Source organism: Leopardus geoffroyi, chromosome B3, assembly GCF_018350155.1.
Source record: "Leopardus geoffroyi isolate Oge1 chromosome B3, O.geoffroyi_Oge1_pat1.0, whole genome shotgun sequence".
In the NCBI taxonomy this organism is placed as follows: Eukaryota; Metazoa; Chordata; class Mammalia; order Carnivora; family Felidae; genus Leopardus; species Leopardus geoffroyi.
Window position 1 is genome coordinate 65,854,234 of NC_059337.1, and position 24,631 is coordinate 65,878,864.

The 24,631-nt window shown below is 38.8% G+C and overlaps 1 protein-coding gene across 10 annotated transcripts in view; it reads left to right on the top strand.

Annotated features, from left to right (window-relative positions):
- MEIS2 (Meis homeobox 2) overlaps window positions 1-24,631 on the top strand; it is a 211,113-nt gene that overhangs the window by 14,126 nt on the left and 172,356 nt on the right. For all 10 annotated transcript variants that reach the window (XM_045450087.1, XM_045450083.1, XM_045450085.1 and 7 more), the window contains one exon: window positions 2,792-2,906. In XM_045450087.1, the coding sequence (XP_045306043.1) occupies window positions 2,792-2,906 (115 nt within the window). The remainder of the gene's footprint in view (window positions 1-2,791; window positions 2,907-24,631) is intronic.

Here is a 24,631-nt window from a genome sequence, read left to right on the forward strand (position 1 = left end):
TTGTCATGTTTGCCATTTCACACGCCTTGCCCCTCCCTGTCTCTTCTCTCAAGAGAAGTCCCCCTGGGTGATCGAGTCACCCTGGTGTAGCTGAATGTGAACAACTTTGTGGAGCTTCTCAGCCCTGAAGCCCTGGAGAGATACATCTGTTTTTCCTACTTTCAACTTAAATGAATGCCAGGGTGGGTATTCCTTAGTTTTGATCAGACTCCCAAACGAGGTCATAATACTTGAGACATTCCATATGGAAACCCAACATCTTATGACACTTGTTGGGGACAGCATTTTTGAGGACGTGAAGGAGAAAAGAGAGAAAAAGACAGGGGCATGGCACGTGAAATGGTGAACATGAGCAAATTCTAGGAATGGGCTGAAAACCGGAGATCCAACTCCCTTGGAGGAGCCAGCTGCTTCTAAAGTAATGTTTGCTGATGTGGCTTATTTTTCACTCCTTTACTTTAGAAAACACCTCCTCCTCCTCAGAAAACCACTGGAAGAAGTATACTAACTTGTAAATTCATGAGGTCTGTCTTTAAAAACTCAGCACAGGTTTGACTGATAAGGACAAACCAGTATTTTCAGTTGCTGGAAGTCCTTCTGAGCAGTTAGTTCAAACCACTCTAGTGCCCAGACAGAACAACTTGCTCCAGCTTCGTTTGAATGATGATATAATCGTTGTCGGATGACATTTACCTTAAAACATAGTTGAGATGTTAGTGGCTAATTATTGCAATTTTCATGAGGGGTGAGGAGCTTTTCTAGCAGCCTGCTTAATAAAAAGACTGCAGTGCATAAAATTAACATCACTTGCTGTATACACTGAAAAGTTTAGCCTAGGTGAATGTGTTACAGTTATTTCTGAAAGAAGGCTCTCACCAGTGTGGTTGTAGGACTAAACCAATGCCACGCCATTGTTTCCTAACCCCCCCACCCCCCCGCAACCCCCCGTGCAATTCTTCTAGCTCTTTATCTGATTACCATCCAGCAAACAGCTGACTCGAAGAGGCTGCAAAGCTTGAAGAGCCCCTGTATTCTCTTTGCCTTTAGCTGGAAACTGTTGGAGTGGTTTCTAACTCTGATAAAAAGAGAAGTCACAGGCATGACTTTGTCTTAGTACAGGCAGCACAGAACCTTGATTTTCATTTCTTTCTACTCAACTTTGTTCCCTAATCTACTTTCTAAAACATATCTTCAGAGATCTAAACCTGTGCTGTATTTATAATCACAAAATTTCTGCTTGGGGTTTCTACTTGGAATCAGTTGCTTGCCTGATGGCATTGCCAGTAGCCTTGTTTTGATACAGATATTACTGATCTATAGAGCTTTGGGTCATTTCGTCATCTTTCACAGATGCCAACTATTAATTTGCACTCAGTTTATAGCAGACCTGTAGAGGGGAAGAGAATGGTTTTTTGTTGTTGTTCCAAATAAGAATAGTCCCCATTTTGTCTCCCCATGGCTTCTTGATTTTATTTTAATACAACTTTATATTCTATATACACATTACAGAGTTGATGTAGAAGAAAGTGATAGACTAATTTCTTTTCTTCTGGATAAACTATATATAATGACAACATGGCAAGATTGTTTTCAGATGGTCAAGATGTTTGCTTGTTGCCTATAGGCATGTCGGTCTGTCTGAATCCTTATTTACCAATTCTTGTAAGAAGAAATCGTGCACTTTGAGAGATTGATGTTTTTGTTTTATTTTGCCCCAAAGAATCTCCCTGCCCCCCCCCCATAAGAATTTCTTTGCCAGGAGATCTTTGGTCTTAGTTGAAGTCATCACATGCAGGTGACAAGTGTACAGTCTGGCCTTAAGGCTGGTCTGTTTCATGTGCTGTTCCTCCTCTCCGTTTCTGCCAGAGGAAATTCCATCTCTTGCCTGCCTTCATGTGGTGCTGATAAAGTCCTTCCTGTACATTAGAATTCCTGTTTTCCTTTAAGCAACAGCAGGGGATTGGGAATGATCAGGAAAGGGGAGGAGGAACAGGAGAAGAATACACTCGGCAAAGTAGCATGAGCTATAATTTCTCAGTGTGCCTTGCATGTCCTTTGAAACAAGTCATGCTTCCAGGAAAAAAGCACTGCCCTGTGAATTTTAAGCTTCCATGGAGCTCACGTGAAAGTTCTGTCCAGTTTATCACTCGGCTAGCAGTTCATAGTTGTTTCATTCTGTTCATTAGTATCACTGTATCTGTTGGTTGTGTAATCAGTTGATAATGTTCAGAGTTCACTCAGGTTGGTGTAGGGCAATGCATCTGAAAGATGCAAAGAGCTGCCCCATATGTTCTTGGATCTGTGGGGGTTTTTTGTTTTTGTTTTTATTTTTGTTTTTAGGGAGTCGTGAGTTTTGTAGATGTTCTGGAATTTAGTATCCAAGAGTATTGGGCCTCTTTCTTGGAAGAGTGTGTCCCAATTAAGGCAGCAAGAGTAAAAATGACTTCTAAATTTTTAAAAAGCTTTTTTTTTCTAACTTTAAAAATTAACTTTATCGAGGTATAATTTGTGTATCATAAAACGCACCCCTTTTATGTGTCTGTTTCCATTAGTTTAAACACATGTAGACACAGATGTAACCATCACCTCGTCAAGATGCTAGAGCATCTTTTCTTCTTTTTGGTACCCATCGCTGAAAAGACAACATACTATAGTGTGGGGTCTGTATATGCCTACGTCCACAAATACTAATATGTACACATTTTTGTCTTTCTCTGCACCTTTCCTATTGGTTCCTCATTTATGGCTGAAATGGTAACTGTGGGAACATTTCTTGGCATCCTGACATCAGAATCCTGCATCTTGGCGAGATCACGACGATGCAACGTCCACCCACTCAGCAGGCACCCCGGGGCCCTCCAGTGGGGGCCACGCTTCCCAGAGTGGAGACAACAGCAGTGAGCAAGGTAAAAGGTCAAGCATTTCCCTTGTGCAAAGTAGACATAACCGAACTAGCTTCAGTATTTTATGATATCACTACTACCTCCCTGTAAGTAGGAGAGTGGCAGGTTAGAGAGCTGCTATATTAGTATTTCCTCTCAACTTACATTACTTTAAAAAAAAATCAAAGTGAACTGTCTCATCTTTAAGTAGACATTACAAAAACAATTGAGTAGTTCTGCCAATTCTTTTGCGGATTTGGTTATCTACACTTTAACTTGGGTGTGTGAGTAAATAGAATGACCTGGCTTATTTTGTTACTGAGTAAATAGAATGACCAGGTTATTTTGTTTGTCATATCACCATTAGGAGTTCTCTGTTTTCAAGCAGTGATGCCTCTAAAGTACATAAAATGCCCAAATCTGTGCTCATGAGCTCTCAGAGAACGGTGTGGCTTCTATATGGAAGTTTATCTTGGGAAGATGGATTTTCAAATTCTTAGCCTATTTGTCCCCATTTTCATTCAGCTGACATGGTGACTTTTGTCAGAAATCCTAAAGATTAGAATAATCGCAGGACAAGGGGGGCATCAACTGCAGATGACAAGGAAGCCTAGTGTACTCTAGAATAAATTTTACCATGGAAAACTCACCTACTGCACAGAGAGCAATTATACATTGGTAGGGATGAGTCTTCTGTAGCAAAAATGATAATTGAAAGGAAGATGCGTTATTGAATGTGGGCCAGGAAAGTGTATAGATTTTACTTTTTAATATTTTACGTTAGATAGTGTCTGATCTCCTAGGTCTATTTCATCTCTATTATGACTGTGTTTATGGCCACAATATTTAAGCATTAGACAGTCTTCCAGGTGGAGGACAGTTTAACAGCTTGAGCTGTAGTCTTATATGCCATTTAAAAGAAGGTGGTTGATGTAGGGTGAGTGCCTTCACTCCTCCAGGTTTCTGGCCACAGATTTTGGATGACTAGTATTCTAGAAGAGTGTAGAAACATCGTTTCTCCTAGGATGCCATTAACTGTGACTAGGTCCAAATTAGAATCTAGGTTAAACACATTTGAAACTGATACAGAAATGAACACTACGAGATGGTAAATTGCGGAAGAACTTGCGAATTGTATTTATTTAGGCTTATATACTGTCTTTGTGAGACCAGTTAGATTGCACCTAAGAAAACCAAACCGGAAGGCATTTTGGAGATGGCACGAACATAAATTCTGTGGATCTGCAGTGCAATGCCTTAATTGTGGTTCCATATCCTGGTGATGGACTTCTCGGCAGGGTTAAAGCTGGAAAGCTTTGAATGACTCCCACCTTTCCCCACCACCCCAAACTGCTATCACACAAAGGGTGAAATGTATCTATTAATAAAAACAAAACGCCCTAAACATTGTGCAGAAGAGGGGGGAAAGAGAAGCAGACTTAATGGTCTAATGAGGCTATCTTCCAAAGACTTGTTGTGTGTGAGGCTCGCTTTGACCTTTCACTTTGCTCAGGAGCCCAGCGCTTCATTTTTCACATTCTTGCAATTACGTTAACGCTTCAAGCATTTCTGACTCCAAGTCAGCTAGCAACACCAGGCATAACTCAACACTGTGAGTTTTTCTCCTCTCTGTAGATTCATTAACAGGTCACGAAGGTCCCAACTGAAATTTAAAACTGACTGGTTCTGTTGGGTTGGTTGAGTTATGGCAAGGGAGATAGCAGGAAAGGACCAGAGAGAAGGGGAGGGGGAGAGAGAAGACCCTGGGGTTTGGAGCTGGGAACAGTTGCAGCAGCAAGCAAGGCATGGAGTTTTATCATTTCGGTTAGTTTGTTTTGTTGTTGTTTTTGGTCAGAAAAGAGAAGACTTCTGAGACTGGCACACTGAGTAAAAGCGATACACACAAACCTCTATGTTGTGGGTAGCTGCACCCACTTATCCCATGCTGAAGGATTTGATCCCTGTAGGATTTTGTTCCTTTTATCATATCTCTGTGGGATTAAAGAATGGACATGGTAGCTTATGTGTACGAGAACTAGGAAGTCAGTCATTTTACTGTATTAAAGTGTGAGGGACAAAACAACTTATGACTCCTATAACACAGGGAACGCTTTGACATGGAGAATTTCCTACCTGGCTTACCACATCAGTGGTTCCCAAACACATGTTTAAGGGTACACTGTTTGTTACGGCAGACCACATGTTGAAGGCCAGGCTTGGATGTATTTTGTCATATGAGTCTTTCAAACATGTATTTAAGGTGCTGTAAAATTTGGCCCACTGAATTGTCCATAGTAGCTTTCTGTGGGAAAGATTAATTATCTGCTTCAGGGCAAAGTCAACAGAGATATTGACTGAAATCACATATGCTTATCCTAGGTTAAATCTTAGGGTTGATGTATAATGGAAAAGCTAGAAGAGAAATTTATGTTCTTAGCATTAAATATATTATAATGTTTCATTGGAAACCAAGTTCGTAGGTTAGAAAAGAGTTCTCTTGCTTATTCAGAATTTATTAGCACAACAGGCATATGGAAAACTGTAAAACGACTCAGTTTCAAAACAAATTATGATAAACAGGAAAAATAGGGATGAATTGTACTAAATACAATGTTTTCATACACATTTTAAATTAAACTTTAATAGCCATATGCTATAAAACAATACATGCATTTATGTTGCTTTATATTTTTCGTGAATATTTTTACTAAAATGATTCATACACGTCTTTGCTTTGGAACCTAAAAATACCTCATTTTATGACTTGATAGTGAAAAAGCTACAGTTACACAGGTGAAAGGTCATCTTTTACTCTCTAGTGTTTGTGCCACAAACCAAATGGGGGAAAAAAATCAAATTTTAAAAATATTGTAAGAAACAAACTTGGTAAAATATAAAACCCGACTTTACTATATCTTTCAAACAGCACATGCCTAGCAGTAAACTATATAAATATGAACCAGATTTTCATTCACTCTGATTTCTTTTGCTAAAAGCAGCCAAAGGGAGGGAGTTTGTCTTGTTAGTCACATTAGAATGAAGAAAGAAATCTGGTTTTTCAGGGATAGAATTAGGGTACAGACTGGGGACTCTGCGGAAGTAACTGGCCCTCTTTGTGTCTGGCTTCCCATCAGTAAAATGGGGCTTGATAATAAGGCTTGGGGTCCCTAATTCTGTACCTGCTGAGTCAAAAGCTGCTTTGTATTTCATTGTGTATTTTGCCAGAGTAAAGACTAGGAAGCAGCCTCCTTGTTCATAGAGCACTTTGAGAGCCTTAGATGAAAGGCACAATATATGTACAAAGTATTATTATTATTGATGGGTTTGTGTAACTCCCATTAACGCTGATGGGAGTTACGCATGTGAATTGGCAAGAGAATAGACCCCTCAGTGTTTAGAGCACATGAAATTTACATTTTTTCCAGTGCTGTAATTGAGATGTTGACAAATTGGAGAATATTGATGAGCCTTTGTTTTAAGTATTTCGTGCCAAGTTTGTTTTATTTTTCCTGGTTTGAACAATGGTATGGGTTCAGCAGCAATGAATAAAAAGGGTAGAGTAAAGATAACTTTGTATTTCAATATTTTGATGTGCCAATATGAAATAAATTGTCTTAGGCAAATGGAATATGCTGTTTTAATCATTAGCTATGCATGAAAGAAAAATTGATGTTGACATCTTTGCTGTAAAATCGTTGTAATGGGGCCTTCCTTACAATTCATTTTTGTAAAATTCATTTTGTACATTTTGCAGCAATTGAACAATCCCTGCACTGTGAATAGGCAGGATTCCCAGAAATACCGAGGCAGTTGGCCCAGTAACTGCTGAGCTCACACTGCACACCACACGCACGTTAACCATACTGTTGCCAGACCCAGTTTAACCTAAATACATTAGCATACTAGCATCTATATTTCTTTAATCTTTCAGGACACAGGGCTGTGCAAGCCAGCATAATTCCCCTCGACTCTGCCTGCCACCTATCAAACCCTTCCCATTGATGTCTCCAACTATGATCCAGGCAATAAGACTATTATTTCATAGCTAGGTATTTGTTTATTTATTATGCAGTTCTTTACCAATCATGGTGTCGAAACCTAAAAAGTACCCCCTTTATATTGGTTGTGTTTATAGGTAGGCAAGCTTCTAAAATAGTATTAATTACACTTTTGAGTTTGTAATGCGTACTACACTTATGAAATAGATTTCTTCCCCACCCAAATATTCCAGTTATACATTTAAAGGAGGGAGCAAAACCTCAAACCAACCTACAGTGGATCCTGAATATGTTCTACTGGGATTTCTTATTCAGTCTAGGAAAACTCCGTCAATGGAATGTTTTCATAGTGGCGGCAATTTCTTTAAAATAACCCTAAATACAATATGACAGATGCCATCTGGCATAATCTTTTTCTAGTTGCTTTTAACTTTTATTTTTCCTAGAGCTAAGTTCATCCAAAACTGGTCACTCACTGTTATGCTACATATATGACATTTCTTTTCCTTCCTGTCTTCCTAATTGTATCAAAAAATTCTCTGAGAATATAATTGATAATTGAACATTCCCACAGAAAAAAGACTATTGTATATGGAACATTTATGTTGCATTTTTATTCTGTTCCCCCCCCATAGAAATGAAATTAAATTCTTCTAATAAATAAATGCTCTAGGAGCATGTAATAGTGCCCATAAATGCTTAAAAGCTTTCTATAATTGCTGTTAATTTTGAGTAATTTCTTCCTATATGTATCAACTTACTTGAAAAACCCAGAGTTGGGATTTCTAGATTTTTTTTAACTTAGTCATGTAAAGGGATGTCTCCTGATGCCAGTTAGAGTTTAATTTAGAGTAGTAATTAAACTTGAATACTGCCTCATAAACAAAAGATAAACAATAAACCAGCCACGTTCCCTGCTGTTTCATAGCTTTCTTTCCCAGATGTTTTAGCCTGATAATTTTTACACAGTGAACTACCTAACATGGAGTTTTGTGGACAGAGGTCGAAAATGAGTTTTCTTTCTTTCTTTCTCTTTTTCTCTTTCTTTCTTTCTTCTTCTTCTTCTTCTTCTTCTTCCCCTTCTTCTTCTTCTCCTTTTTTTTTTTTTTTTTTTTTTTTGGCAATCCTTTTTCCCTCCGAAAAGCAAAATGCAGAGGATTTTTCACTATTTAGATTTTAAACAATTCTGATCAAATAAATACTTAATGCAGATGTGCTTTAAAGATAACTCTAGTTCTTCTTCTTGGATATTGTTTATTTTTTTCTTCAAAACTTGTCACGAATGCCTTTTACACTTAGTGATATAAAGAGAAACACATTTTTATTTAAGTAAAATCTTGATAATAAGTCAGAGAACGCAAAGCTTGACAATGGAAAATGTTTCTTCTCACCCTTCCTCCCCATCCCCCCCCCCCCCCCCCCCCCCCCCCCCCCCGCATCCCTCCCCCATGGCCAGCGTTGTAGACTTTATGTCTACACTCTTCCTTGGGCCACAAGGGTTTCTCTGTCCAGTTTTGGACCCTTCCACTGTCAGCCATGATCTTTCTAATTGTCAGGTACTAGTCTGCCGTTCAATGCAGAAGCCATGTTATTTTCACTGGGTGGGGTAATTACTGAAAGCTGAGAATAGCTGCACTAAAGACACAGGGATACTTTCATGATCCCATTAGCATAAGAGTGGGTAAATTATTCATGCCAAGTGAGGATTCTATGGGGAAAAGTATAGTTAATGCACATAGTTTTTAAATGTATCCCTTTCTGCTCTGAGACTAAATTCTTGTTGGAATCAGTTCTCAGACATTTACGGGAAAGCTCTGGTGGCGTGTTAGATGCAGTTCATCTCTCTCTGTTTGCAGCGCTCTCAATAGAGACCATCTGGCAAAGATCCAGAAGGTGATTAAACAAAATGATCAGCTCTTGTTGCTGTGTTACATGTCCAATACTACGGATTAAAAAACATGACCCACGACAGTCACGCTAACGTCATGCCGCTCCCCCCCCTCCCCCTCCCCTTTCCGTATAAGAATTCAGATGGTCCACAAATGTGTGTGCCATCTTTGTGTCCTTATGGCCCATAATCATGAACAGGTTGTGCAAATGGCTCTTTCTGTAGCACTGTCTGTTCCAGCAGCAAAGAAGCATTTCATATTAATTGGGTCAGTCTAATATTCATATTGACATGGGGAAAAAATTACTAAAATTTATTCTTATAGCAGACAATGACTATGTGTGCTTTCTGCCATGAGGGAAGTGAAATCTGACAACTGGCTTGTGCAACTGATTAATTTTTCTTGAAACTGGAGAAAATCAGCATGAAAAACTGTCATTCTCTGAAAGTAGTGCACAACCCTTTGTAACTAAACAAAATGGATTGGGTGGGGGATTTGGGGGAGCTTGTGGAAATGAACTCTGGTTTTAACGCCATAATCAGGGATGAATTTACAGGGCCATTCAGAGGAGTCCTCCCTCCCCATAAACAAGCTGATAATCACAGGGAAGCTGACTTCCAATTAGCTTTTCCTTCCCTCACACAGATCAGGGTGTCTATATGTCCTCCTTAAGCTTTGATATGTCACTGCTGAGTTGGTACATCTCATGTCACGTTCAAAAGTTTGGAAATAAAATGTTTTATTGTGAGGAAATCCTGCTAATCAGCAAGGTAATATTCAACCAATCATTTCACGATTGAGTTAAGGTAAAAATGCCAAGATCTGTGACTAAGGGACAGATGTATCTTATCTTTGGGGGTTTGCACCAAATGCCAAACAGAAATATAAATTGAACAAACCAGACATTGTGAGGAAGTGATTGAAGAAATATTGAGATGAAATCTTGGAATGAACTGTATATGTATATTTATAACAATGCTGTGAATTGCTTACATGCCACATTTGCATATTATTGATTTTATTAAGGGCCAGTTTGATGTCTGTTAGCTAAGGCATTTAGAGAACACTATTATTATGAGGTTATTCAGAGATTATGCCTGACCATTTAATATTGTGGAGATAGTCCTGCGACTAATATTAGAGGTTGAATTTGAGAGCAAATATCCAGAAAAAATAAAGAATAAGGCAAAAAGAAAACAAAAATTCTTAAAAACCACTTTAAAACATCATTGGTCCTTGTCAGCTCCTCTTTCTAAGGGAGGGTAAAACACTGGGTTAGAAATACAGTCAGGCATCTTACTCAGGGAGGGGAAGTGAAGTTCCCCTAGAGTCAGTGCAGTATGGCAGATGAAAGGGACTTGTATAGCCTTGGGGGTCTTAAGGCTATTATAGGGCAACTCATGCTCTGTTATCATGCTGATTTTTCAATTGATTTTTGGCTGAACAGTACTTGTTGAAGCCCTCCAGAGCATCAAACACAGCCTTATGGTGCTATATGTTGTAATACATGTGTTCTATTTTTCCCTTCATTGTCTTTACTTTGCTTCAGAAGAATAGTCTATAATGATGCCATGTTATTTCCCACCCCCCCCCCTTCTTCTTTCTTCCTTGTTTCTACCTTCAGAGAGTTTCTTGAAATTCTTATTGTTTTTTTAGGGGCGGGGAGAAGGGGGAGGCAGGATTAGTGGGAGAATTCATCTTCCTATGTTGACATTTGTTTTTAATTTGGCCTTTAAAAATATTTTGATGTCACAGCAGACAATAATATAAACCATTTTCATCTACCAAATTTATCCCTCAGTAGTTTTGAACTATTCACTCCCTTTCTAATGACAAACAAGAAAACAACTATGAGACTTCACTGAAATCTAGTTCCTCATTAAAATGAAAGTGAGCCATTTTAGTAGCTCTTGCTATACAGCATTAAGATCCCTCAGCGGGCTGAGAAGCCAGGTCTTGAAGAGGGAAATGATGGAGGGAAATGTAGAGAAAGTGTGTCCCTGTCTGTCTTCTGCCTGGGGGATTCTTACTGATGAAAATCCAATTCTCATATCAACTTCTCCATGAAGCCTTCCTGATTTGCCCAGGGATAAGCCTGTGTTCCCTTCTCTGCACCCCAATGGCACTTTCTACTTCTATCATAGCATTTTTCACATTTTGTGTTATAATTATCTGGTTCCTGGTCTCTCTGTCCGCTTTTCCACTGCAGGGATTATCATTTATTCAACTGTCTAGCAATATTAAGTCCACTTTTGAATCAGTAAACAAATCCTCAGATTTTGTTTTGTTTTTAATTTTTTTTTTTTAACATTTATTCATTTGTGAGACAGAGAGAGACAGAGCACAAGCAGGGGAGGGACAGAGAGAGAGGGAGACACAGAATCCGAAGCAGACTCCAGGCTTTGAGCTGTCAGCACAGAGCCTGACACGGGGCTCGAACTCACATACTGCGAGATCATGACCTGAGCCGAGGTCGGACGCCCAACCGATTGAGCCACCCAGGCGCCCCTATTTTGTTTTCTTGTGTTTTGTTTTGTTTTAAGATGGACAGGTTAATTGAAACCTTGTTCTTATTGACTCTGTGATGTACACCTGAATATAAATGAGCTATTTTGAATATATTGATACATTTGATCAAATGCTATTAAATCCTTAAGAGATAATAGAAATTGTTTCCTTTTACTGAAACTTTGTTGTATACAACACTGCCTTAAATAAGTCCATGTACCCTGAACTCAAACTTAGAATTCTTTTGGTTATAGGTAGGCTCTTAAATTTTCGATTCTTATTCTAAGTAGTATTTTAAGATAGTACCTAAAATAGGACTTGTCTTATTTGTTCTTAATGCTGTCTTAAATTATGCACATAGAGTCAGAATTTGGAGATGGGGTTTCCTTTCATTATGTTATTTATCTTTACAAAAGTAAGTATGTAGATGTATCTTTTAATGTAATGGCAAACCTAATAAGGGAAATTGCTTAATGTGGTCAATAGTTTCCCATGATTAACTCAGGGTCCATTTTGCTTGTACTCCTTGTTTAGGATGAGATTGACCTTGGGGGAAGTCATTGGTCTTCACACACAGGTAAAGAGTCTGGAAGTAATTCTTGAATTTTAGGCCTCACATGCTTTTGTTGATTTTCTACATATGTCGTCCAGTTTGTTCATAGTTTGCTTTTGAGCAAGTATAATTATTTTGGATGATGCAACCAAAACCTTGTAGTGAGCGTTTTTTCATCTGCCTGATGTTCTGTCTAGAATCTTGGATTGTGAGTCAAGAAGCCTGTATTGTAAGGTCAGGGTTTTACTAAAAAGGGCACAGACTTAGGAGGCAGAGAGACATGGGCTCAGGTTCCAGTTTTACTCAATATCTGCTAGATTCAGTTTCTCCATCTGCAAAGTGGGTGGAAAACTATTGAGCTTCACGGTCTTTCTGGAGATTATATTAAGTGGGATTCCATGTGTTAAGCATATAACATTGGCTGGAACAGTGATTGTTAGTTCCTTTATTCCCCTGTCCCCCTGTCCTAGGCTAACAGTAATTAGCTCTGTGGCCTTGGATGAGTCTCTTAATGTTTTTGGACTTTTGCTCATCTGTAAAATAGGACTGAATTAGATGATCTTTCATTTTATATTATTTTTTTATTGAAGTATCATTGACATACAATGTTACATTAGTTGCAGGTGTACAACATAGTGAACTGACAATTTTATACATTATGCAATGCTAGCTTCAAGCTCCAGGAATCTAATGTTTACATTCATGGGTCTTATTTTTCACTTGTGCATTTTATCTTTAAACAGAGAGAGAGGCTGCAAAGTTTTGTTTGTTTGATTGTTTGTAATCGGGGTGTACCATGAGTATTTTTACTTCTTTGATTTTACAGGCTAGCCATAATATGTAGTGAGATAATAGTTTTTTTTTTTTTTTTCCTGCTTTTGTTTACCAGGAGAGCTTATATTCTTCTCAGCTCATCAAGAATATAACTAGCCTTTAGAATTTATTTTCCGAGGGTGGTAGAATGTTACAATTTAGGCATAGGACACCTAAGGTGGTATATTAATATCAGATGACTGTTCCCTCAGCGAAGAATGAGGTGTATTTTGTACACAGAGCAACTTTTCCATTATCTAATCACCTAGAAGCACTCTGTTGGAACTTCTGTACTTCACAAGTAGAACAATAAATGATAATCAATACAATGGCTGAGGCTGTACCCTCTCCTGAAACATATGCCAAATCGTTCCAAAAAGTGCAAATAATTTTCAGGAGAATTTTAGTGTTACGTATACTTTACTGGGTCTTAATGATGTTTAGACTGATAATTTATAGAAGATGTAGCTGATTATCTTTTAGTCAGAATATTTACTTAACCAAAACCCTAACCCTCGCTACCAGTTAGAGATGTTACTGTTGCCTCAGAACCAAGCGTTCATTTTTTTTTTTTTAAGTTTGAAGATTTTACAAAAGTAGACTAGGAGTGTAAAATTTCATATTTCTTCTTCCAACTAACATTTATAACAAATGCCATCCGCTAAAATAAAACCTCCAAAATTTCTATGTACTAAATGGGAATGATGAAGAAAAGTTGATAAATCATAGATTATTGAAAGCCTGTCAAATCTACCTCGTTGGTGTCCTTTTATGACAGAGTGCTTACACTGGGGCTACGTGTAGGTACACACACCTGTCTGGGGGCAGGAAGCTCTCCCTTTCTCAAGACCTCTTCTAAATAAATGTATGCTGCTGAAATTCACTAGCCAAAGCTCTTCAGTGAGCAAGGCACTGTGGATATAAAAATATGAAAATTATAAGGCTCCCTGCCTTCAATAATTGACCATCTCCCAGGAGACACCACATCAAGTATACAAATAACTCTCATGCAAGGAAGATACTCAGTTTGAGGGCACGGATGGAGCAAGGCTTGTTGACGTGGAGACAGCACATGTTGTAGAGAGAATGTAAGCTCTGGAAGCAGGTAGTTTTGAAGACTCATCTCCGCCCTGCTGCTTCTAAGCAGCAGTCTTTATCAATGTTAGTTTCGTCACCTGTAAAATGGGAGTAATAACTAACTCACAGGGTGGTTGTTGGGACTAAATGAACATTGAATTTTTAAGTCTAGGTTGGTAACTAATGGTGGGACACCCCCCCCCCCAAAGATCCCCTTCTTTCAGCATTTATTGACCATATAATTAGTGCCAAGCACTGTCCTAGATGCTGGAGATAGAAAGCAAGTAAGATGCAGTCCCTCTTCTCTTTATGCTTGTTAGTAACTCAGAAACGTAAACAGATATATATGTGTGCTACTAATCTGGCATATAACATATAAGTTGCAAGGTATTAAGTTATTTCAGATGAGGGAGTAATTAATTCTGTTGGAAATCTGTGTGGAAGGCTTCACAGGATTGGGGGAGGTTTTAAAAGGTTTTGATGGCCTTCAGTGGGTGTTTCAGGTGAACAAGATAGGGAGGTTATGGGGAACAGATGGAGTAGCCAGTTGAAAATCCCTGAAGTGTGAAGCAACGTGGTATTTTCGAGCAACAGCCAGACTGACATTGCTGTTTGTGTGAGAGAATGCATGGTGAAGAGGTGGCTGGAGAGGCCAGTGGGGGCTGTGAGTGAAGATCCTTGTTTACCACGCTAAGAAGCTTATACTTAATCCTGTGGAGCACTGTTTACCAAACTTTCCTGGTGATAAGTAGCTCCGAAGGGGCCTGGAAATACAGATTCCCAGGCACCCCTCGGATGCACAGAGTTTAGAATCTCCGTGGGAGGCCCTGGGACTCTGAATATTTAATACATGCCCCAGGGTAGCCTAGCTCTGGGATGTAGGGAACCATTAATTGAAGAAAAAAAGAGTTGCTGGTGAGTTTTATGTTTTCCAAAAAGCTCTTTTAGAATGAAGAGAATACCTTTGAGGGAAACAAGACTACATGTGGAATAAGGGTTCTTAGTTGGGAAGACAGACAAGGGCTGAAGTAAGACGGTGGCAGTGGAGACGAAGGGGAGAGGATAGATGGGGAAATGACATGTAGGGTGAAGTGCAAAGTAATATGTGGGTCTCTCCTGTGGTGGAGGCTCCATAATCGAGATAGTTTTCTTTTTCCCTGGTGTGAGATTCAAAGCATGGACATCGATCAGCCAGTGAAGAAAAGGAGGAAGAATATTGCATTTGTACATGTAAAGTTGTTGAAGAAATATGTGATGCATGTTGGGTGAATAATGATTCTTGGGGGGGGGGGGGCACAAGGTACTTACAGGCAGGACGGCACCGTGGTTAAAGATGTGGCCTTTGGCATTGCCTGCCTGCCTTTAAATCCTCAGATCTGTCACCAGTCATGGGTGAGTCTCTAATTTTACACTTTGTTATCTGTGAAATGGGAATAATAAATAATATCTAACAGATTTTGGTGGGGTAGAGATGAAATGATATGATTTATATAAAATGACAGTAATTTTATGCTTGGTTCATAGTAAAGAAAACACTATAAATATTTTTTAATTAGAGGTTGCTTTTATTTTTTAATTTTTTTTTCAACGTTTATTTATTTTTTTGGGACAGAGAGAGACAGAGCATGAACGGGGGAGGGGCAGAGAGAGAGGGAGACACAGAATCGGAAACAGGCTCCAGGCTCTGAGCCATCAGCCCAGAGCCTGACGCGGGGCTCGAACTCACGGACCGCGAGATCGTGACCTGGCTGAAGTCGGACGCTTAACCGTCTGCGCCACCCAGGCGCCCCAGAGGTTGCTTTTAAAGTAGCTATTTTTTTCTCTGATAATAAACAAATAATTAAGTAAAAGCTGAGAACTCACCCTGTACTATTGCCATTGTAATGAAGAACCTAAAAATGAAATCCTGCATTCATATCTAGGAAGTAGAAGTTAAGGGTATAAAGCTGGAAGAGGAGTTACTTGCCCTAAGCCTCCTGCCAGTGCCAGTTTCATCTAGTTGGAAGTAATTTCTTTCTTCTGCAGTCCCATTGCACATTTTTCTGAGTCTCTCTTCTGACAAGCAGGTTTTGTCTGTGTAATAGTAATTGGTTGTGTGACTTATTTCTTACCCTCTTTGACTGTAAGATTGCTGAGGACAGTTTCCATGTCTTAGGCATCTTCCCTTTCAGCCCCTGCTGCCTCATTGTGCTATGATAACATAGGAGGCCTTCAATAATTGTTATTATTATTATTATTATTATTTGAAAGGAGGATTGGGTCCATATTGTGAAAGACATTGAATAGCCTGCTGGGGAGTTTGTGCTTGATCTGGTAGGTAATAGGGACCCATTGAAGATTTTTGAATGGGGGTAGTGACATAATCGCCTTCCTTTTGAATGCCAATGACGAATTCTCCTATGTCTTCCACGGTCAAAATAGCAGACCCATATACTTGCCTGAAATACTGTCTGTTTGAAAGAGTGGATAATCTTTGAATGAAGAAGCAAATTTCAAATAGCTTTAAAAAAAAAAAAAAACTTTGACCTTCTCTCTAAAAGTAATTTAAGCACTTAAATTATTGTTATTCACAAGGTTTCCTATATGTAACGTTATTCTGGAAATGTATACAAGGACATATTTTTGTAAATTTTGATAGCATTGCCATAAATATTAACAGGATTGCCTCTATCTTCTTCAATATTTGGAGAAACAGCTCCGATGATATTTAAATAGACATTACTTTAAAAAAAAAAAAAAGGACTTTGTGGTTAAATAGATTGAAAGCTGGAGTAGAGCAGGGTTTCCTCTAGTATAGGAATTTTCAGATTCTCTGATTTGCTAATGTGCATTTTAAGTCCACAAGGCGTAGAACACAGAGCTGCTCAGCCTCACTTACCCACTGAAACCCTTCTGTGCACCATCTCTGGAGACCAATCTTACTTGGAACACACAGTGGAAAACAGTCCTCAACTCCTTCTTCCATTGAAGTACTTTCACATAGGGCGTAATATCCTACGGAGTCTTCCTAGATCTTGTATTTAAGAGGTAGATCAACATGGGCTCAGGATCAATTTCCAGTCATATAAAAGGCAATTTCCTCTATGGTCAGAAGTATCATGGGGTTCAGCTCTCCCTGTACAGAATGTTCTGTTAACCCAGCTGTCTTTGTAGTCACCCTGCATTGTATTAGTCAAACAATGTGCCGGTAAATATCTTTTGAGTGATTCAACACAAGCGCTTTTGGTTACACCCTCAAAAATTTATAAATGGGGATCCCAACAGAATGCTGTTATGAACTGTATTAATACTTAGCTTGATAATTAGCATATGGCATACTTTGCTTCCTCAAGAGTAAACTTTTTTTTTCTTTTTTAAAGTGGCCACTGAGTTGGAGGCTGGATGGTAAATCCATGGAGGGGGGAGGAGAGGAGGAGAGAAAACCATCTTTCCTCATTTGGGAGTGGATGGCTTGGGCCCTCCTTGCTTCAGATGGTGAGCTATGGACTGAATACACTGTCCATTGGGAAATTTCTGGGAATCAGAGCTGCAAAACGGCTACCTGCCTGCATCTTCCTGTTCTGGGATTTCTAGTTTAGCAAACTCTTAGAACTGGTTGCCACTAGGCAGGTGTTACATCTAACAGCAATAGAGTTTTCCATAACTCATCCTTATTGTTGGAGGACGCTGTTAGACATTCATGGGCAGGGGCATTCTGGAGATCTAGAATTTCAGTCCTTTTTGGTCATCAAATGAGAGGAAAGCCTTTTGCATTACTACATTCTACTCCTGAGCATTGTGGCAAGGTTACCCACGTGAGTGTGTCACCCCCTTTGGGGGCTACAGGAAAGAGAATTAGGTGAGGCACACCTTGGCTCTCCACCTTTGAAACGATCAAGAAGAAGCTAGTAATATCACTAACACTGTTTTTGCAGTATGGTGTGAAAAAGCATGATTTTTGTCTAGTTTGTAAAGGAGTTTTTCTATGAAATTTTGAACTTGTTATAGCAATTAGCTCCGAAAATTGCAGCATCTCTAAAGGATGTCCTCTTTATTTTATAGATGGGAACATGGACATATTTGGAGAGCCGATGATCTTTAATATCATTAGTCAACTTACAAACCTGAGAGTAGAAGTACAGGTTTACTGTTCTTTATCCGCCCAGGTCCTGATGCTTCTACGCACATGAGCTATGTGTCCCCACATGGTTATCAGCCACTTAATGGCATTTTTTCTCCATGTTTCTTACTCTAAATGGAATTCTAGTTGCTTATTTTTCTGCCAGTATACAGCATGGGTTGCTTTCAGCTGGCAAAAAAAAAAAGGGAAAAAAAAATTGAACCCTGGCTGAAATAAAAATACACTGGAAAGTAACGTGTCAGACTTTGGGTATTCTTACACATTGCCGTATTGCTCCATATGTTGGACATTTAAGACAGAAATATCAGGGAAGCTTCCTGTGGAATGTTGTCAGGGACCCCTTGAAACCTGCTGCTTTGTAGGTGGATAGTGAAAGCTCTGAGTTCACGAACATCTTCTTGCCCCATACAACATCACTCTGGAGATAGCAATCTCCGAAACTGTGATGTTCTAACTTTTTCATTTGCATGCACGTTTTATTTGCTTAAACTTACTGGCTTCTTTTGAGTCAGGCCACCTGATAATATTTGCTGAGTTTTTATAGTACCTTCCAAGCAAGGTGAGGAAAACAAGGGTTGAGAATTCAGCCTTGATTACGTTACAGAGGGTCACTTACCTACTGCTAGCTCCTTAGATCAGCTCTCAGTATCGCCCTCCTACTGGCAAAGTGCTGTGTACATACTTTGTGATAAATACATTGGTTGAATAAATCGTTGTTGCCATTTGGTTAATAGCTAATAATACATAGCAACGTAGTAGATGTTGTTAGCACTGACTTCAGGTTTACTCCCTCATTGGGCATATCGGCACCCAAAATTGTTGAATTTGTCAAGGTGTCAATCACCAAATCTGTGATGTGTTCATTAGAATTGAGTAGTCAAAGGTACAAGAAAGCGGGTACAACGTTATGACTGGAGATCCTGCCAGTGCCTCCAAGTTTAAGGGAAATGTCCCTGTGCTTTATGGAGAAATTAGAACTCAGAATTCAAAAGTTTGTCACTTTGTTCATTAGAACGTGAGATTAGACCTTAGTCTGAATCCTGCCTCCCACACATGGTGTGACCTTGGGTGACTTATTAATTTCTCTAAGTCTAATTTCCTCATTTACAAAATGAGAATTGACATACCTACCAAAATTAAATTAGATACTGTATTGGAAGCTCTAGGTGGTAGGCCAAATGGGAATAATAATAATAATAATAATAATAATATGATCATTGGCTCTCTTATTAGTTTTGGTTCCATAACTTTAAGTCTGTATCACTTTCTGTAAATTCTTATTTCAGGATACAGTACAATATGATTTCTAAAATCTGAGAATAATTGCTTAAGATACTGGCTTCTCTATTTTCCCCTGGTCCTTGTCCTTTCACACAAACATACAAACAGAGACAGGATTTATAAGCAAAGAAGCCTCAGGAAAAGGGGATAAAAATCTAGGAAAAGCATGAGGCCCAAATTCTCAGATTCTTGTGTACCAACCCTTGGTGCTAAGTCCCATGCTGTCCCACTCTCCTTTTTTTGCACTTTCAAGTTTTTATTATCTACCTGACGGCCAGAACGGGGTGAGCTCAGCCTCCTAGAAGCTGAACGTGGCTCTTGCAATTAGCTTCTTGAGAGCGCAGTATGGGGCAGCTTTGGTGAGGTCCCAAAGTTGGAGGTTCAGAACCCAGAAAGGAGGAAGGAGCCTGAGCAAGGTTCCAGTCTTAACTTACCTGGAGCCCAAATCCTTACCTCGTAAGGCAGTTTGGTGGAATGCATGAGGTGATCGTGTATGCCTGGCATGTAATAACTATCTATTCGATGTTAGTTGCTGATAACATTATCATCTATTTGAGCTCTCACAGACTTACCTCACATCTCTGTGTGATGAGGATGTTAGGCGGCTCCTGGGCCTTTTCCAGCTCTAACATGCTCTGTCTATTAATTTTTAAATAACGTCATTCAGAATCCAAATTACATCTGCAAAGTGGTACCTTACATTTGCCGTTACATCTCTGTGTGTTGGTACGTTTTTGCATAATCTTTCATTTGATTGTCCCAGAATTTCTCAGGTCTATCCCCATTTTCTGGAGAGGAGGCTTGGCCTGGGAGAGTTTCAGTGACTTGCCTATCACCATAGCTAAAGGAAGCAAAAGAACTAAGACAAGGCCATTTAATTTTTTTCCGTGTTCTTTACCTGCAAAGTGTGTTTTGCATAAAGAGGCACTCGGTTCGTAAATGGTGTAAAATTTAATGAAGGCAACTGACTGTCCTGAGAAAGTCATTAAACCCCCATGTCATCTCTAATCAAAAGGCTACCACCCTTCTATTATTTCTTTATTACAACATTTTATTTTTATTTCTTCAACTTAAATGGGAACCTGAGCGCTCATGTGCCACATGTTAAAGATTCTAAATCAGTGATTTATGCTTTGAAAATGTGATTTTTTTCCATCTTTTTTTTTTTTCTTTTCATGTATGCTGGTCAGATCTACAGGGTCACTCTTTGAGTACAAAGGGGAGACGTCAGAAATGAAATCGGCACATTCTAAAGGCTCTGTCCTCTTCTCCATGTACTTAGAAATGGCAAAGAATACAAGAGGTGCTGAACCATAAAATAATGAGACTCCTTTTCTTCTAAGAGTTGCCCAAACTCTTATTCCATAATCACCAACTTCATATCTAAATAAATAATGCTTGTTTGTATTTTACTTTTTGCTCTTTGCGTCAAACACCTATTGGCATGGGGGATCATAAGAATTGTGCCACCCAAAGAAAATCTACCAATTCCTTTAGTAAGATATTCAACTGGATCAAAAAATTGGAAAGTTGGTGAATATTTCATATTGTGGGTTTTCAAAAGATACTTTTGTGTGCGTAAAAAGGCTTTCTCAAAGCTGTTCATTTCAATTTCCTTTTTAATTTCCTCACCAGCACCACTTAATTACCCGTGCTACCTCCTAGACGTGCTTACTAGATGGGCTTAAAAAATTAAGTCAGAGTGATTTTTGTCTCAGCTGTAAATGGGCCTAGTATCTTGTTTTTATCTGGCTTGAAAATATGGAAGCAGTAAAATAAAACCACACTCTCGGAGAGGTACTTCTGTAATATTCAAATCATAGTGTCAGTCACATGTATTGTTCACATTCTTCAGAGCTCCTGAATTACTTGAAGGTATCCTCAGTATCTGAGCAAGTTATTTTCTGCCCACCACAGAATAAAAGAGAACCAACCAGAGCTTGCCTTTCTCTTTGGCAATATTTTTTCTCTAAAGGATTTCTTGACACTCTCTTTAGTTCTTGACTTCCAGGGATATTCCTGACAAATCTCCGGAGATGTATTTCAGTGCCTATAGTAGTGTCAAGAGCATGAAGCCACATGCCCAGATGCTATGACCTCACATGTGATTGCCTGTAAAGCACTCGATAAAGTGCTTCAACTGCAGCCTGCCTGGGGGCTTCCGGAACTTATATTACACAGCTCTGAAAGGGTGTGCTTTGAATTGGGACCATGTGAGTAGTTCTGATCTATAGTCCACCCAGTCTCGAAAACTTCTGGGCAGTGTTGGGTCATGAGTGACCACAGGAATGAGAATATTAAACATCATTTCAAAATCATGTAGTATCCTAGGAACGTATCTTAGGTTCATTGTAGCCTTTTATGCTTTTGTAAAGACCTACAAAGTACGTTGTAAATATGTAGTTATCTTTGCATTCAACGTTTCAGTGGGAATTAGTTGCCTAAGAAATGATAGAAGACAATAGATAATTGATTCCCTCTTTAGAAATGTTGTACTTGTTTGTTGATTTTTACTCTGGATTGGGTTTGTGGTTTAAAAAGAAGTTAATCCTGACTTTCTCAAAACCTATAGAGTTTCAGGATTTCTTAAAGACAATAGCCTTTGATACTCCAATCCAATAAAAATTTTCCACGCGTAAGTAATTTCCTGTATCCTCTTCTGCTCGAGTTCTGGGACAGTGCTGATGGCATCTAACCAGTTAACATTAAGTTGAGAGTCAACTAATTACTCAATTATTTTAACTAATAAAAATAAAAGTCTTTATTTCATTTTCCGGACCAGTATGAAAGTGACCTAAATGTGTTTTAATTTCTCAATTCACCTTGCCTTTGTAAATGTATTTTATTGTGTCAGTTAGTATAAGGATCCCCAATAGGACTCATAATGTCTCTTTTCCTCTAAACTTTTATACATGATAGAAATCTTATTTGGTTGCTATTGTGGATATTTACACTATTACAAATTTATGTACCATTTTCACATAATTACACAGAGATTTCTTATCTGCATTTCCTGCTAAATACCTCTATAGTGGCAGTTTTTGTTTGCAGCCCTGAGAATAAGTGGCTGTATGTGTAGTCATCTTTAATTTCCTACTTTTCAATTTATTTTGGTACACTATATGGACATACAGATGAAGCATTTTTTTTCTCTTTTGATTTCTTAAGTTTAGAAAAAATATTTTATTTTGGTTGAGATGCCATAACAAGGCATCACTGGGCCTTAATATCTTTACTTTTTGCTTTTTTATAAACTAAATACTCTTTTCAGAAATCACTAACTCACCCTGGAGTCCCTTTGATCAAGTTTTTCCTATATTGGATAGCAAGAGATTGTTTTGTTTCATACCTTGACCGGTTCTAGTCTAAGAACTCTCTGAGTCAAGGGGTACCTGGGTGGCTCAGTTGGTTAAGCATCCAACTTCAGATCAGGTCATGATCTCATGGTCTCCTGGTTTGTGAGTTCGAGCCCCACATGGGGCTCTCTGTCCCCATCTCTCTCTGCCCCTCATACTCTCTCTCAAAAAGAAATAAAGATTTTTTAAAAAAGAACTCTTTGAATCAAGCAAGAGTTTTAACTCCACTCTTGCAACTCAACCCTCATTGGCTGAAGATATTTCTTCTCTTTACAGTAGTTCATTTTTTGTGGCCTCTTTATAATGTGGCATATGTTATTAGGGAAGAGAAAACCCAGTGTGATGCATAAGCTAATTTCTTGGTTAGGGATTTTAAAGAGGGCTGTCTGGGATCTGATCATTATCTTTCCAGATGCCAGCTTTGTTTAGTAATACTAAATCTTTATTATAGCCTGAGACTCAGTTCTTCTATTTGAGTATTACTATTTTTGGACAAAAACAAAAAACAAAAAAACAAAAACAACTAGATCAAGGCAAAGTACCTATGATACATATATCCAAATGTGGCAGCAGTAACAGAATCATCATCATTATCACAGCTAGTGTTTGACAACTACTTTATGCCAGATACTGTGCTATGGGTATTTAGTATAATTTAATACTCATTATCTTGTGTAGACTTTTCAGTTCAGGTTTAGAGAAACTAAGTAACTCTCCTTTCTTTGAATATCTAGAAAGTATGCAGGCCAAGATTCTAACTCCAGTCTCTCTGACCCCAAAACCAGGTACTTAATCACTTGGCCACACCCTGTCTATAAAAAGAGGTATCAGTTGTATCAGATACCTGTCATCAGCCCAGAAATTAGGGCCGGAGGTGTTTTATACCATTCTGAAAATTTCAGGTGCGTTTTGATATTCTCTGTCATATACCCAGACATTTCCCTGAAGTTGTTTTGTGTATATAGGGCATAATAGTATTGGAGAATAGTATTGGAGATAAAGCTCATTTCTAGAAATCTACCCTATAAATTCTGATTTGGTGGCAGATTTCTAATGCCATGTATAATCTTGGAAAATTATTGATATTATATAGAATTGGCATCTTACCTCATTTCCTGAAGGCCACACACAACCCTACACCCCTTTTCTGATATTATTTCAAGAGTCTAGTGATCAAAGTTTTCTAAGCCATTATCTTAATGACTAGGATGATGATGAGGCACAAAAATCATTGGTTCCCAAATTTCTCATATATTTCAATAAACATTAGATCAGTATATTGAAAACCTCATGTTTAGTAGAAAATCAGTATGGTGCATGAAAGAATTAAATGGAAGAAGATATATTTGGGTGGTTTCTTCAAGGGCCCTTATATGTAGCTTTCATACCATATAGTTGTTTTCACCAGGATAAACTTGGAATTTGTGAAGGATCTGATTGGAATTTCTTCCAGGTAATTACAGAACATGGGTATTTTTAAATTTTTTTTTTCAATTTTCTTGACGTTTTTTATTTATTTTTGAGAGGCAGAGAGAGACAGAGCCTGAGTGGGGGAGGGGCAGAGAGAGGGAGATATAGAATCTGAAGTAGGCTCCAGGTTCTTTTTTTTTTTTTAATATAATTTATTGACAGATTGGTTTCCATAATGCACCCAGTGCTCATCCCAACAAGTTAGGCTCCAGGTTCTGAGCTGTCAGCACAGAGCCCAACGTGGGGCTTGAACCCACAAACCATGAGATCATGACCTTAGCCAAAGTCGGACGCTTAACCAACTGAGCCACCCAGGTGCCCCCATGTATATATTTTTTAAATTTTATTTATTTATTTTGAGATAGAGGCAGTGCAAGTGGGAGAGGGGGCAGAGAGAGAGGGAGAGAGAGAGAATCCTAAACAGGCTCTGAACTGCCAGCATGGAGCCTGATGTGGGGCTCACTCCCCTGAACCATGAGATCATGACCTGAACTGAAACCAAGGGTTGGATGCTTAACCTGCTGACCCACCCAGGCACCCCCAGAACATGGGTATTTATTTTGGTTTTAAATACTGACCCATTAAGTCTTCATAATCATAAGACAAGATCACAGACAAAGTAAGAAGAGCTTAAAGTTGCAGGTTTCAGTCTTTCATGTGAAAAGTATCCTTTTCTGATTCTTT